The sequence below is a fragment of the Fringilla coelebs genome (assembly GCF_963513975.1).
Source record: "Fringilla coelebs genome assembly, chromosome: 24".
NCBI lineage: Eukaryota > Metazoa > Chordata > Aves > Passeriformes > Fringillidae > Fringilla > Fringilla coelebs.
Window position 1 is genome coordinate 6561954 of NC_140050.1, and position 16403 is coordinate 6578356.

A 16403-nucleotide genomic window follows, 5' to 3' on the forward strand; every position below is an offset into this window, starting at 1 on the left:
CCAACCTAAAAATAAACCTCTCACAGAACAGGCTGAGTTAAAAGGGACCTTCTTAAAGCAAATATTCCTTCTGAGCAGGGATCTGATGGAGAAGGCCAGAAACAATCGTCCAGTTTCAATAAAAAGCTCCTCAACCATCCCCATTCCTCTATTGAAATGCCTCAGAAAAGCTGAAATAAAAGCAGAGATGCCCTCATTAAGTAAGATGAAAATAGCTTTTATGTTCCATTTTTTATTTTTAGCTAAAGAATGAAAATTCAGTTATGTAACCCTACGAGTTTCGTAAATTAGGAGCCAAGCAGGGCATGTTTGCTCTCTTTGGGGTTCAGGGCCACCTCACTCTGCCCTCAGAGTGGCCAAAAGCTACAGAAAATTGTTTGTGGCTTGAAAATGCGGCATCAGCCAACCCTTCAGGTATCAAAAATATCCAAAGCATCATCAGAGTCCAAATTCTTCGAATGCAAAAGGCTCATTCAGCACAATCATCTCCCTGAACCGGAGGCAAATCTAATTACAAGGAGAAGGTCAATCAGACATTTGAATCTGAGCTGCCTGCTGGAAACTTGTGCAATATTTAAGATATTAAATAAATATTAAATCAGATATTCTCTATCCCTCTGGCTGCCAGGAATACAATCTACAAGGAATCAAAAAGTGAGAAGTCAGGGTGTGAAACAATCCCTGCCTTCCCTTCTCCCACGGAGGTTTTTTATTCCTTTAATCCAGCTTACAGATGTTGAAATCCCACTTTGAGGCAGCAGAGCTGGAAAAATCTCCTGCACAGCTTCCCAAGCTGCTCCTCCAACAGGTCTGAAGAGGCCCCATCCTGTCACCAACAACTGCTCCTCAGTCTGAGGTGGGAGCTATCACCAGCTGCCTGGAAATTCATATGTTTGGGGATATCAGCTCCAATTCCCTCCCCTCCGAGACCTCAGCCGTCCAAGGAAAATAATATTCACATAAATAGTAATAGCTGGGTACCAAAATTAATTGAAAATTCATCTGACAGAGCTGCAGTGTGCAGTTAACACATCCTTACTGCTCTGGAGTGATAAGTAACCAGAGTAAAACCACCAGCGAGCAGCTCAGCAGGGACAGCACAGAGGAGATTTCCCAATCATCAGGAAAAGTGAGAGAGGAGGCAAAGGAGGGGAAAGACACTTGGAGAAAATCTGCCTGTGAAGCAGAGACTTTCAGCCTGGGCTGGGGAATTCTTGCTGCAGCCTCGAGCTGCAGCACTTCAGCCTCCTCCACTTCATTATTTAAGAGCTGATTTTTGTGGGTGTGTGGTGTTGTTTGATGGCAAAGGATTGTTCTGGTACGAGGGGAAGAATTTTCAATTCCTGAGAAATAATTTGCAAAACAAGGTTGTTATCAACTCTTGGTTACAACTTTATAAATTATAAAGTCCCAAGGAGATCAGTCCAAAACATAAAACATAAAATGATCAAGAGGGGCTGTTCAGTGCTCCACAAACACTGCTGGAGATCCTCACAGATCCTCATTCCTGGATTCCACTTCCAACACCGCAAAATGCAAATCATCTCCAACAAATCAGAGCAACACTTTCAATATTAACTCCAGAGATGCTGATAACACAGACTCACATCCAGCTGGCACCTCGAGCTCACAGAATTCCAGAATGGTTTGGCTTGGAAGGGACATTAAGGACCATCCAGAGACAATTCCCACCACCCCGCACAGTCCCAGGGATGGGGCACCACAGCCTTTGGGACCACATTTGTTTCACAAAATGTGAGGAGTTGAGACCAAAAGAAAAAAAAAAATTAAGCAGCAGCGAGGTCACAGGCGGTCACTGTCACAAAATGAACCCTGTTCCCAAAAAACCCCACCTGATTTGGAATTTGCTGCCTCAGGGACCCCTCAGCTCCTCCAGCACAGCTACAAAAACACCAGGGCAGAATTCCAGCCAGCACAACCAGGAATGGTTTGAACCCAGAAAAGCTGATTTCCTTTACTTTTTTTTTGTCCAAGACACAGCCTTATATTTGCTGGAAAGTGCCTTGAAGTCTGCTTGAGTTTCAGATCCTGCATTAGGCACAAAAATATCGATGCCAGTGTGGAACAGAGCTTTAGGGAGGGATCGATGCTGTCGGGGCCATGGCCCAAACTGCCCTTCCACTGCTCAAGAAAATGTTCCTTTGCAATCACAGATGGGTAATGGAGAACACAGATAAATATTTAGCCTTTGATCCATTTTGGTTAAATCCCTATTGATCAGTTTTGAGAGGATGTCTGGTTTTTGCCAAATTACTGTTTGATTACCATGACAATGAAAGTGCTCGATACCCCTCGGTAATTTCACAGAATCCCAGACTGGTTTGGGTTGGAAGGACCTTAAAATCATCAATGTGCCACGGGCAGAGACACCTCCACTATCCCAGGCTGCTGCAAGCCCCTGGCTTGGACATTTCAAGGGATGGGAAATCCACAACTTACGTGAGTGACCCCTGTCAGGGCCTCCCCACCCTCACAGGGAGGGATTTCTTACAGAAAATTCACACATGCAGGAAATGTGGGTTAAAACTCCCCCAGAAGCCCCAAACCCATGGGTTTGGTTTAATCTGGTCCATCCCTGCTGTTGGACTGAACACAGGAGGGAAAACTCTCCCTGAAATGTGTCCGGTGCTGCTGCCTCAGCAGAATCAGGGCTTTGATATTCCTAAAGTGCAGGAAGTGCTGCTGAACCAAAATCAATGGCATTGATAAATTGATTATAAAATGGAGAACAAAGTGTCAGTGAGAGGAACAGGGGGATTGCAATAAACATTGTTTCTGAGATAGTTAGAAAAATAAAAATGCAGTTTACTCGGTAAAAAATTCTGTAAGAACCAATGTGATGGAGAAACCCAAGAATAGGTCAAAATGGTTCCCAAGCCCACGTCCTCACAAGCACAACCACACTCTGGGCTTTCCAGGCCCTGGGGTTCCCCCTCCTTTCCCCCTGTGCTGGGAGGAACAGCTCCTTTTCCATTTCACCTCACAGATCCTGAACATAGCTCACCCTCAGGCCACACGGCTACTAAAATCATTTTTCAATACCAAATACTCTTGAGAATGACTCTGAGCACAATTCCTGTGGCTGTGTTTTGTGGGGTGGTGTTTTACTCACACAGAGATCACACAGAGATCCATCCCCCTTCAGCCCTGGCCAGCACAGAACTCAGATTAACTCAGCACCAGCCCCTCCTGACCCGAGGCCTTTGGCACCTCGGGCACTTCCACAGTCACAGCACGAACTCAAAGGCTGCACCACAAATTTCAATTTCTGCCTGGTAAACCAAGAGATTCAGTATCCACACCTCCCCCTTTTCAGCGTAACCACAGGCTCAGCTCCCCTCTGCAGCTTGCTTTGAGGGGAAAACCCCAAACCAACCCCAAAGAACTGGAAGAACTGACTGTACCTCACCTTGAGAACAAATTCCCTTCCTAAATGAGCACCTTCTATAAATGCAAATTACCACCCAGCGCTGATGCTAAATAAAACCCAAGCGCAGCAGCCGGAGCTGAGTCCCACATGTTCACCCTGAGAATTACAACCAAACACCCAAAATGCAGCAGTTGTACAATTCAGCCTCACGTGCTCCCAGAGCCTTCCCAGCTTTGCTACATCATTAACACCCAGGGATTTGGCCACTGCACACAGAAAGATTTTGTCCAGCAGCAGCTGTGCTGTGTGGGAGTGATGGGACAATCAGTAAAAAAGTCATTGTCTCATTAAAATAAATAATAAATAAAAATCCAACAAAAGCTGCCTGGGTTTGCCAGAAGAAAGCTCAGAGCAGTTTCCCAGGATGGCACAGCAGAGCTGTGTTTACCTTGGACAGCTCAGGCAGGCTGAGGGAAGCCAAGGGTTGCACAAGAACAGAGATTCTTTGTGCCCTGGCAGGTCCCCTCTGCCTCTCACCCTGCTGATCTGCAAACATTCTTTCAAAGAATGAAGGGCACTGCTGGCTCAGCCAGCCTGGGATGTCACACGAGGTGGTGGCACCTGGAGCACCTCTGGGGGCTCCAAAGCGCCTGCTATGCTTGGGGCTCCCAGCACAAGAGGAACGGCCTGGAGCCTTCCAGGCAGCAATTCCTGCAAGGAAAGGGTGCCCAGGTACAGGAGGGGGGCTGGAGTCCCCAGGGCTGGAGGTGGCACCGGGTGGGGACAAGCTGGGGACGTGCCACAGGTTGGGCAGGGAGGGCTTTCCAAGCTCAGTGATCCTGGGACTCACCAGAGAAGGAAATTGGGTGAGCACAGATGAAGGCCAAAGCACTCATTTCTTGGTCTGGAAATGTGCAAACTCAGGGTGCAAACTGTGGGGAAGTTAATGAAGAAAAAACACCCCTAGAGCTTGAAAAATCCACATTTGTGTTTGAGAGAAACTCGCTTTTAAGCTGAGCTGCCAGCTGGAAGCATCAATCTCTGTGCTAGGAGGGCTCAGTCCTGATTTTGATGCATTTCTTTAATATCTCTCAGACATTCAAAACCACTCTTTCGTCATCAGGAATTTCTTTTGTATCACATTATTTAATAAAAACCTGCTGAAGACATCAGGAACCACTGCAGCTCTGTATCATCATCATCATCATCATTAGTGCTTCTCATTTTTAAAAAGCAGATTAGCATTCCTGATTTAACTAAGCTTTTAAATGCTGTTTTGCATATTATCTACATCCAACGCTGAGCTGGGGATGTACAAAGAGACATTTTGATCTCTTCTACAGGAACCAGAAAACCACGGAGTGCCTCATTTTTGAGTACAAATTTTGTGGCAGGGGGATGTGTGTGGGTTTTACACACGCTCCATCACAAACTGTGGGGTTTTACTTCATTTTTATTTCAAATAAAAATCAAATCTATGCTATTACAACATATTCCACTTGACTAAATTCAACTACAACAGTTTAACCAGGTTTAAAATATAAACACAAACTTTTCACTTCACGTGGTTTTCAGGAACTCAACAAAAGCCACGCAGAACTTTGGATAACACCTAAAAATCCACAAGCAAAAGGTGATGAAAATTTGCACAGTGTCTCCAAACATCACCATCAAGCTGGGTTTAATTCCCTGGGTTTGTTCCAGGGCAGGTGGGGCTGGGAGACAGCACCCACTGGCAGCTTTTTGGATTTGGGGGGGTCTTTTTATTCCAAGGTAAGACCCCAAGGCCCATCAGAGGGAGCTCAAACACAGCTCTGGCTGAAAGCCCTCAAAATGAAGTGACTTTAAGTGAATATTAAAATTAAAAAAGCAATCCTGGAAACTTGAGAAAATCTCCAACAAGAAAAACGCTTAAAATGCAGGTCACAAATTGTCTTTAAAAATCTTACATTTTTTAGCATTTCAATAGTCACATATTGAAGGGCTCAACAGAATCTGCACAGTAATTTTTTGGTTAATTACAATTTGAAAGGGCAGCAACAACCTTGGATGAGTAAATAGCTGCATCAAAGCATCCCTGGGCTGAGAAATTGAGACAAGCCCTGGTAAACAAGCCCAGAAATCGGCGCAGTCCTGAAATTCCAAACCTTACAGAAAAGAAAAAAAAGGGAAGGAGAGGAGAGCCACAAACAAAAAACAGGAGTCAATGTCACAGAGAAAAAAATACTAACACCCCCTCTCCTGTCCTCACCCACTTTGTTACTATGGGACTGGCAGAAAGCTCTGGATTATGAACACCAAGGTCCCACTCACAAGACAATTAAGCAGCTCCAGAGCTTCCATCGACCACCCACCTCCGCTCTGCGCAAGGTCTGCGCCTCCCAGCAGAGCTGAAACGCCAAAAATCCACCGTGCCAGCTGCAAACAGCACAGGGGAACCCTCTGCAAAACAAAGTTCCTTCTCTCTCAAATGGTTTTTGGGTTTTGTTTTTTTTTTCCTTTGGAGGGGGTGGATCAGAACTTAAAAATCTCACGCGGATCCAACATGGTAAATAGGTGGAAGATGACCGTGGCAGAAAGGAAGTTCAGAATTTCTGCCTCTGCTCTGAGCAGTAACCAACAATAAAGCAGACAAGATGGTAAACATTGCAAAAAGACAATTACTAATAATGAAAAGGCAACAGAAATTTTGGGCTGCTTCCACCAACTGAGTAAGGCGTTTTCAAACTGACAGCAACGTGCTGCCTGCCAAATGAAAATGAGAGCAAACAGCAAAGTTGTGCTTAACCCCTTTTTGCTTTTATGCTGCATTTTAAACCCCGATGAAATCATGGAATTTGAAAGAAAAAGTCTACAAAGGAGACATTTTACTCAGCTCTCTGGTCAGTGTTTCCATCACTTCAGTACCCAGAATGCTCAGAAAAGTTATTCATCTTGGGTTCTTTCCTCAAAACCCCGTTCTTGAAAGTGTGATGGGTTTCCAAGAGTAAAACCTGGGTTAGGAGCACTCAGATTTGGGAGAAAATTAAATGGGATTCAGGAGAAATGAATCTGGATTCTGACTCCTCCTGCAGAAGGTGAGAGCTCAACGTGTGAGTTAACTGAAGGACAACCTGTAATTGCAATTGTGAGAAAGCCCTCAGGAGCAGCCAGCTCTGGAGTGGCAGCAAGGACTGACCATGAAGGCAAAACCCCGGGGGCACTGAGCCACACAAGATGATTCCAGTGACTGCAAACACCTCCAAATTATCCTCACTCTGGTGCCAACTAACTCCAGCAGGAACATCCAACACCCAGGTGAGCACGAGCTCCAGCCCCACACCTTCCCAGGCAGGTGCCTTTCCTTTCCATCCAACCAGCAGCACCACCAATTCAAAACAAATATTTACCCTCTCCTGACACAGAGGAATAAAAGGGAACCTTTTCCTGCAAATCCAACCCTGCGTTCTGTCGTTCTTGCAAAGCTTCTGCCGCAAACAGGCTCGTAAATTTTCGTGAAGCAGTTAAAAACAAAACACTGACACAAGCAGGTGAGACAAGAACAGAACAGCCCCGACATCCCCGAATCTGGACCAGGAAAGGCATCTCGTGCCCGGAAAGCGCATTGGTTATGCCGGGAATTTCTGCTGATGGGCTTTGCAGAGACATCAACAGCCAAGGGAGGCTTTGGAAGTGCAGCAATTTGCACCTACGACAACCGGAGTGTAACGGGAACAACACCGGCCACGGCGAGCCCGGCAGCTCCCGCTGCACACCCGGAGCGGCGGGGGATGCTCCGGGGGGCTCTGAGGGACCCTGGCCCGCGTCTGCCCCGGCTCAGGAGCCAGGAGCCCACCGCACACTCCAGCGAAGAAACCGCGACACCTGCTCGGAGCTGCGAGCGAAGCGCAGCCCCCGGCCTGTGCCGGGCTCCGGGGATCCCTCCAGGCGCGGCCGGAGGAACCGGGGTCCCCCTCGGAGCCGGAGGAGCCGGGATCCCCCTCAGCGCCGGGCCCGTCCCGGGCTGATGCAATTGGGATCTCCCCTCAGACACCGGCGAAGCATCCGGGATCCCCCTCCCTCCGCCCTGGGGCCTGTCCCGGTGTGAGGAACCGGGACCCCCCTCAGCCCCCTCGCAGCGGACACGGGGGTGCCCCCGCCGCAGCCCGGCCCAGCGCATCCCCCTCCCCGCCGGGCCCGCTCCGGCCGTGCCGTGATGCCGCTGCCCCGACCCTCCGGCGGGCGGCACCGGGGCCTCCCCCCGCGGCAGGTGTCGGTCTCCGGAGGATGCTGCGGGCCCGGTGGGCGGCGCGGGCCGGGCCCGGTGCCGCGAAACCGGGGGTGGGGGGGAACGGGGGCCGTGAGGGGGGGGCTGAGGGGGCCTCCCCCCCCACCCCGCGGGCACCGCCCGCCCCCGCCAGGGGGCGCTGCCCGCCCCGCCCGCCGCGCGCCGCCGCTGCCCCCGGCCCGAGGGGCTCCGCGGGGGGGGCGCCGCCCCTCGCAGCCCCCCCCGCCCGCCTCAGCCGGGGGCGGCGGCGCCGAGGCTCACCCGGTGCGCGCGGGTCAGGCTCAGGTCCTTCATGACCTCCTCGAAGGCCGCCGTCTCCTCCGCCTGCTTCTGGTTGTGCAGCGCGATCTTCTCGCTGAATTTCCGCGGGTTGTTCGAGGCCGCCATCTTCCCCCGTCCGCATCCCCCTCCCCGCGGCCGAGGGGGGGCGACGCGCATGCGCCGGCCCAGGCAGGGGGGGGCGGCCTCAGGGCGCCTGCGCGGCGGCGGCGGCGGGGCGGGAGGGGGCGGTGAGGGGGCGGAGGTTGCGCATGCGCGGGGCCGGGCGCGCGCGGGAGGGACGGCGCGGGCGGGGGCGCGCGCGGGGCCCGGCCCGGACCCGGTTCTGGTCCCGGTCCTGTCCCGGTTCCGATCCCGGTCCTGTCCCGGTTCCGATCCCGGTTCTGGTCCTGGTCCTGTCCCGGTTCCGATCCCGGTCCTGGTCCTGGTCCTGGTCCTGTCCCGGTTCCGATCCCGGTTCTGGTCCTGGTCCTGTCCCGGTTCCGATCCCGGTCCTGGTCCTGGTCCTGTCCCGGTTCCGATCCCGGTTCTGGTCCCGGTTCCGATCCCGGCCCTGTCCCCATCCCGGTCCTTTCCCCATCCCCGTTCCTGTCCCCAATCCTAATTCTGTCGCCATCCCCGTTCCTGTCCCGATCCCGGTCCGGTCCCCATCCCGGCCCTGTCCCCATCCCGGTTCCGATCCCGGCCCTGTCCTTGTCCCGGTCCTTTCCCCATCCCCGTTCCTGTCCCGCTCCTGTCCCCGATCCCAATTCCTGTCCCCATCCCTGTCTCTGCTCCCATCCCACTCCCTGCCCCTATTCTTGTGTCTGTCCTAATCCCGATCCTGGACCTTGTTCCTTCCTATCCCCATCCCTGTCCCAGTCCCAATCCCCATCCCCGTCCCTCTCCTTGTCCCTGTTCCTTTTCTGTCCCATCCCTGTCCCTCTGTCCCTGTCCCTTTCTCTGTCCCATCCCTGTCCCCTTCTCTGTCCCTGTCCCCTTCTCTGTCCCATCCCTGTCCCCTTCTCTGTCCCATCCCCGTCCCTCCGTGGTGGCTGCTCGGTCACTTGGAAAATCGACTTTAATGATGCTCCCACTTCACCGACATGAGGGATACCCAGGAGGTGCCCGACTCGGTTTATCAGGATCAAAAATCACCTGTAATTGCACAAAACCACCCTGAGTTCTCCTGCACGCTTTGATTTATTTCCTTTTAACACCTTCAGGGTGAAAATGCGGCTCTGCCCCGCGGGTGAGGATGCCCTGAGCAGAGCTGGATGTGAACCAGAGCCAGGAATAATTAACAATTCTCCCAGATAATGAGCAGGGTTTGGGACACTGGGTCCTGCTTATCAGCGACGCGGGAGCTTCAAAAGGACCAACTGGGCTTTCATGGCATCCTCGGGGCCTTCCCGTGGAGTTGTCACCTCCTGCTGTTGTCACCTGGTTGTCCCACGGGTCCCTTTGTCACGCCAGGGGTCGGTGCCAGCCTCGGGCAGAGGGGGATCAGGAGCACGAGGACCCCAGGCCGATGAAAAGCTGAGCTTGAGGACTAATTAACATGAGAGGAGGGAGAATGGATTGACCGGCGGAAGGTTAATTAATAAAGAATCCGGTAACTTGTAGCTGCGATTTCTTTGTTTGCTAAAATCGCTCGCGGGGTGGAGGTTTGAAACTCCTCGGGCTCGATTTGTGGAAAACTTCTGCGGAATAAACTCATTCCTAAACCCGTCCCGGAGTTTAGAAAGTCCCCACCCCAGAGCGGTCACTCTAACACTTATTTGGTCACTTATTTAGCACTTATTCGGCCACTTTAACACTTATTTCTCAGCGTTTCCCACAGTTATCCCGCTGATGGATGGCCCAGCGCTCCTTCCAGGCTCGGGATTAGCCGCGAAGTCACGTCCTGCCCTAAATCCTGGCTGCCAACTTGCACTTAACATCTCCAGCAGAGCCGAGATACCATCTCGGGAAGCTCATCCAGACCTGGCAGGACCAGCCCTTCCTCCCTCCCTCCTGGCAGATGTTGCTCCGAGCCCTTCCTCGCCTTTCCCACCAGGAATAAACACCATTTTCCCTAAAATCCCCTCTGGCTGTGTACACATGACCCGCACAATTGGCCTGCCATGCTAAAAGCACATCAATCACCGAGATTTACCGGGGAGATACCGATTATCCACATTGTTTTCGCTCGGGGAGCGGGACAATGAGGAATAATTGGTGCGGTTGTCCTGGATTTCATCCCGAGGTGCTGATATCGAACATCTCCAGCCCCAGCTGCCACTCTGCCTCCGCTCCAGCTCCAGGATGAAGCGCCTGAGATGGAGCTTGATAAATTCTCCCCTTTTGGATCTCCTGAGATGGGATCTCCGCTCCTGCTCCCAGGGAAGGAATGCAGATGGAGGCGAGGGGAGGGGGCTGCAGCTTCCTCCCCTAAAACCTCCCTCACTGCTCATTGTTTCCCCGGGCAGCTTTATCAGATCGAATTCCAGAGTGAATCTGGAGCCTGCTTCCTGAAAACACCCGCGTTTGCAGCACAAACTTCTCGAACTCGGGGCTGCTGGAACACCCCGGGCACTCGGAGCCCCCGGTTTTGGGGTGGCTCTGCCCCCGCAGGTCCGGGTGAGGGCAGGGGGACGCTCCTGGGGGGGCCGGGTCTCCTCCTGCCCCCAGGGAATTGTGTCATTCATTCCTTGGACAGGGCCGAGGGGCATTTCTGCCTCCTGCCTCACCTTGAGAACATCTGGGGCCATCTCTGAGCCCCATCTCACCTGAACTGAGCTGTCCCTTCTCACCTGAACTGAGCTGCCCCATCTCACCTGAACTGCTCCATCTCACCTGAACTGAGCTACTCCATCTCACCTGAACTGAGCTGCTCCATCTCACCTGAACTGAACTGCCCCATCCCACCTGAGCTGTCCCTTCTCACCTGAACTGAGGTGTCCTTTCTCACCTGAACTGCCCCATCTCACCTGAACTGAGCTGCCCCATCTCACCTGAACTGAGCTGCCCTATCTCACCCGAGCTGCCCCATCTCACCTGAACTGAGCTGTCCCTTCTCACCTGAACTGAACTGCCCCATCTCACCTGAACTGAACTGCCCCATCTCACCTGAATGGCTCCTTCTCACCTGAACTGAGCTGTCCCTTCTCACCTCAACTGAACAGCCCCATCTCTCCTGAACTGCTCCACCTCACCTGAACAGCCTCATCTCACCTGAACTGAGGTGTCCCATCTCACCTGAGCTGTCCCTTCTCACCTGAACTGAACTGCTCCATCCCACCTGAACTGCCCATCTCACCTGACCTGAGCTGCCCCATCTCACCTGAACTGAACTGCTCCACCTCACCTGAACATCTCCATCTCACCTGAACTGAGCTGCCCCATCTCACCTGAATGGCTCTATCTCACCTGAACTGAGCTGCCCCATCTCACCTGAACTGAGCTGCCCCATCTCACCTGAACTGAACTGCCCCATCTCCCCAGAACTGCTCCATCTCACCTGAACTGAGCTGCTCCACCTCACCTGAGCTGAACTGCCCCATCTCACCTGAACTGTCCCATCTCACCTGAACTGAGGTGTCCCTTCTCACCTGAACTGAGCTGCTCCATCTCACCTGAGCTGAACTGCCCCATCTCACCTGAACTGTCCCATCTCACCTGAACTGAGGTGTCCCTTCTCACCTGAACCGAGCTGCTCCATCTCACCTGAACTGCCCCATCTCACCTGAACTGAGCTGTCCCTTCTCACCTGAACTGAACTGCTCCACCTCACCTGAACATCTCCATCTCACCTGAACTGAGCTGCACCATCTCACCTGAATGGCTCCATCTCACCTGAACTGAGGTGCCCCTTCCCACCTGAGCTGCCCCATCTCACCTGAATGGCTCCATCTCACCTGAACTGAGCTGTCTGTCCCTTCTCACCCGAATGGCTCCATCTCCCCTGAACTGCTCCACCTCACCTGAACTGCTCCACCTCACCTGAACAGCCCCATCTCACCTGAATGGCTCCATCTCACCTGAACTGAGCTGCCCCATCTCACCTGAACCCCTCCCCTCCCCAGAACTTCCCCTGTCCCCTCTGGGACCCCCCAATCCCCCTCCCAGCCGTGTTTGGGAAGAGATTTTGGGAACTGAGACTCTGGAGCACACAAAGAACCCCTGGGGCCGGGGCTGCTGTGGCCACAGCTGCCAGAATGTTCCTCCCCGGGCAGGTGAGGAGCTGCTGCTCCCTTTTCCCTCTTTTCCTGCTGGGTTTTACCCCTGCAGACAAACCCCAGCTCCTTCCAGGCTGTCCCCTGAGCTCTCCCAGGAAGGTGTGAGGCTGAACTTGTGCTGTGATCCTCACATGAGCTGACTGCTCCTCTTTTTCTTTTTTTTCTTTTTTTTTGCCTGCAGACACAAAGATTTTGATCTTTCACACTTCCTACTTAATGTTCCTGTTGACATTCCCATTATCCTCGGAGAAGAATATCCTCAGAGTCCCCCAGTTATTTTGAACCGGGCTCCAAACCCTGCTTGGAGAAGGAAAACATTCTCTTGTTTCACTTGGAGCTGGTGAAAATTTCTTTCATTCGAGGTGTCCTTGTTTCCAGAGGGCAAATAAAAGCACCTGAACCTCTCTCCCCTCCGGGAGCCCCCAGATCCACTCACACAGAAGGTTGGCTCAGCTCCCTGCTCCAACATTCCCTCCGACCTCTGGCAGCTCCCAGGGATGGAGCAGCCACAGCTGCTCTGGGAATTCCATTCCCCACCCTCCCAGAGAGAGATTTCTGCCCCAAATCCCACCTGAATCCCCTGCCAGGCTCCCTCTGAGCCCCCAGGACTCGGGGCTGACACACAGAGGGCACCTCTGCCCATCCAGGGGTTAATCCTGCCCATTTTTTCATGGGGAAAACTGGAAAACTCAGATTTTCTCCCTCAGAAAGCCCCAGCTCAGGCTTTTGGCAGCCTCCCCTGACGTGCAAACCCCAAATCCTGCAAAAAGGAACAGCCCAGGCACGTTACCTGCACCCCAAGGCAACCTTCCTCAGTGAAATTCAAACATTCCTGTGCAATCCAGCTGGAAACCCTCTGAAATCCAGCTGAAAACTCTCCTGGAGGGGCTGAATGCCAGCATTGATCCTGCCAGGGACTCACTCTGCATCCTCAGGAGGATCAAACATCACCCCAGGCCACAGCAGAGGAGGGGGGAGAAAAAAAGAACTTTGCATTTAAAGCTAAATAATTGCCAGCTCTGTGGGCAGGCCCAGATTAGCAGCCTGGTTACAAACATCATTTAACCACACGGAAAAATAACTTTTAGTGCAGTTTGCAAAGAGCTGGGACCTGGATGATCAAAAAAAAAAGAAAAAAATCAACCAAAAAGAGATGAAATATATGAAAGGATCCATTCTGCTTTAGGTGCTCCTGATGTGGTGTGAGCTCTGGGACTTCAAAGGCTCCAGCTGGGCTGCTGGCCTGCACAAACAACCCCCAAAAAAACAAAAAAAAAAGAGATTTTCATTTCTTAAGAAGCCATATAAACCAGTCTGAGCTAATTACAGGGGCCTGGGTGTGAAAGAGCAACTGCAAAGCCTCGGGGAGCCGGCCAAGAAGCTTTGATTTCTCTCTCCAGCTTGTAAAACCTTCTGAAAACTTTTGCCCCGGCAGCTTTTCTGCTTCCAGAGGATCCCAGAGCGGGGTGGCTTGGATGGAAATAATCTGGGGGGCTCCTTCTCCTAGCCCAGGTTGCTCCAAGCCCCTCCAGCCCGGCCTTGGACACTCAGAGGTGGGAACTGTCCCCTCCTCTTCCTCCTCAGCCTTTCCCTGAAGCTCTGAGCTGATGCTGGACAGGGATTTTGGGTACAGCTCCAGCAGAAAATCCCATTTTGTGCTCATTTTTGGGAATCCTCAGTGTTGGAGCAGTCACAAACGTACCTGCCCCAGGAATGAAAGCTGAACTCCTCCCTGGAGCTGTTATCAAACAGAGAAGTGCCAGAAGGCAGAAGTGGAGCTCAGGGAGGAGCTGGGGATGAGAAAATGAGAAACAAAAGCCGTGGGATGCTGCTGTGCCTGCAGAGCCCCTGGGGGATGCTGGGGGACGTTTCTGTGCCCCCAGCTCTGCCACCATCACCTCCTGAACAATCCCTTGGCCAGGATTTCCCCTCCTGGCAGGAGGAGAAGCTTCAGCTGCTCCACGTTTGGCTGCTCTGGAATGGGATGTGGAGAATTGTTTACCCAGCACGGGAAATTGTTTTTAATTAATGGCCAATCACAGCCAGCTGTGTCAGACTGAGTCTGTCACGGGGTTTGATCATCATTCTTGTCAAGATTTATGGCTCCTTTCTCTTTCTTTAGTAATATAATATAATATAATATAATATAATATAATATAATATAATATAATATAATATAATATAATATAATATAATATAATATAATATAATATAATATAATATAATATAATATAATATAATATAATATAATATAATATAATATAATATAATATAATATAATATAATATAATATAATATATTATTTTGCTTTTTCTCTGAGGCTTCTCAGCTTCCCAAGAAAAAAAATCCTGACAAAAAGATTTTTCAAAAAATATAACATATAATAATATGAAATAATTATATTAAATGTATATGAAAGGTATATTATATGAAATGTATACTATATTCTATTATATGAAATGTATATAATATGAAATGTATATAATATATATTATATTATATTATATTATATTATATTATATTATATTATATTATATTATATTATATTATATTATATTATAATGTTATATATTATTCTATTATATATTCTATTATTATATTATATTATATTACATTACTTTACATTGCATTATATTACGTTATATTGCATTATATTACGTTATATTACATTACATTACGTTATATTATATTACATTACATTATATTGCATTATATTACATTATATTGCATTATATTATATTACATTACATTATATTACATTATATTATATATATCATAATATGTCATAACATAACATCATATAGATATAAAATATATATACACATATTAAAATAAAAATAAATATAAATATAAATTAAAAATATAATAATAATAAAATAAATCAGCCTTCTGGGAACTTTGAGTGAAATTCTCATCTCTCACCTCGTGCTGGGGATCCCAACACCACCACCACAATTATTTCCCACCCAGGTGGAGCCCAGGAGAGCTGAGCCCTCCTGGGCAGGCCAGAGCAGCTCTGCACCCCCAGCCTGTGAATTTCCCCAGCCACATCCACTCCTCCTGCTCCTCCAGCCACCAGTGATGAAATCCCATTCATTTGTGCGAGCAACTGGAAGATTTATTGTAAATAAAGTTCTGCACATTACACAACTGGCTAAAAATCATAATTAGAGCTGCACTGGGGAACATGTTTTATTTATCCTGACAGTAGTCTGGCTCCAACAATCCTGCTGTGATAAATGTCCCGAAAGTTTGTGGAGTTCCAGCAGCCCCAGCCCTTATCACAGCGCTGGAAGTGGGAATTCCTGCCTGGGTTTGATGTGGCTCCCCCAGCAGCTCCAAACCAGCACTGGGCTGACTGGGAGCTGCTGGGAGCCTCCTGCTCTGCCTCAATCAAAGACACTGCAACTTTTTCCAGCGCTGCTAAAAACCTCCCCCGTCGGAGTGAATTAGGGGGGCTGGGGGCTAGGGGGAAGTGACAGGACTGGGAGCCCTGCAAGGGGGTCAGTGACACCGTTAATGGGATGCAGACATCCCCATCCCCGGGCTCCCCGCCCTGCCAAGACTCCCAGCGCTGCTTTACGGCTCCAAGCACAACTTCAGCCCCATAAAACATCAGAGGAGACAGGAGTTGTTATCCCAGGCCTGACAGAGCCTCTGCAGGGACACAGGGCTCTGTGCTGACGATGCTCCCGCTCCTCCTGCTCCCCATCTGCTCAGGGGTATTTCCAGATTTACCCCATTTTTTGTTTTTGTGGCTGCTCTGAGATCCATAAACAGCTCTGAGTGAAATCAAATATTGAGCTGGCATCGCTCATTCCTCGGGAAAAGAGGAGCCCAATCCACCTCCCTTCCGTGTGGGGCATCCTGGCAAGTGTTTCCACACAATCTCATCTGTATTTATGGGGAAATCCTCCTGAAATCTCAATTTTTAAAAGCACCATTTATTGTCAGAATATCAGAGAGGCTGTGCCCAGCCCAGAGCCACAGCTCCGTCCCCTGCATGGGGGGGTCAAGCAAAATTTATGATCCAAAATATTTATGGCCCACAAACATTTGAGTCTCTGCTAAATTTAGAGTGGCCAGAAGATTTCCAGCTCTTTTGATGAGAAATAATTATTTACTTTGCTATAAAAAGAACATTCCAGCAACAAAGAGCTGCAGTGCTCTGATCCAGAGACCTCCAGATTCTTTCCCAGCTCCTGCTCCTCAGTGGCAGGGAACAGGAATGGCAATCCCAGGCTGGCTTTGCCTCGTGGCAGGAGGG

At 50.3% G+C, this 16403-nt stretch overlaps 1 protein-coding gene across 5 annotated transcripts in view; it reads right to left on the bottom strand.

Moving 5' to 3' along the window:
• The window catches only part of CRTC1 (CREB regulated transcription coactivator 1), a 48602-nt gene extending 40540 nt beyond the window's left edge, over positions 1–8062 (bottom strand). For all 5 annotated transcript variants that reach the window (XR_014616730.1, XM_084221235.1, XM_084221237.1 and 2 more), the window contains exon 1: positions 7920–8062. Coding sequence is in view for 4 of the 5 variants with exons in the window: in XM_084221235.1 (XP_084077361.1) it covers positions 7920–8045 (126 nt within the window). In the remaining variant the exon portion in view is untranslated. The remainder of the gene's footprint in view (positions 1–7919) is intronic.
• Between the last annotated feature and the right edge of the window lie 8341 nt (positions 8063–16403).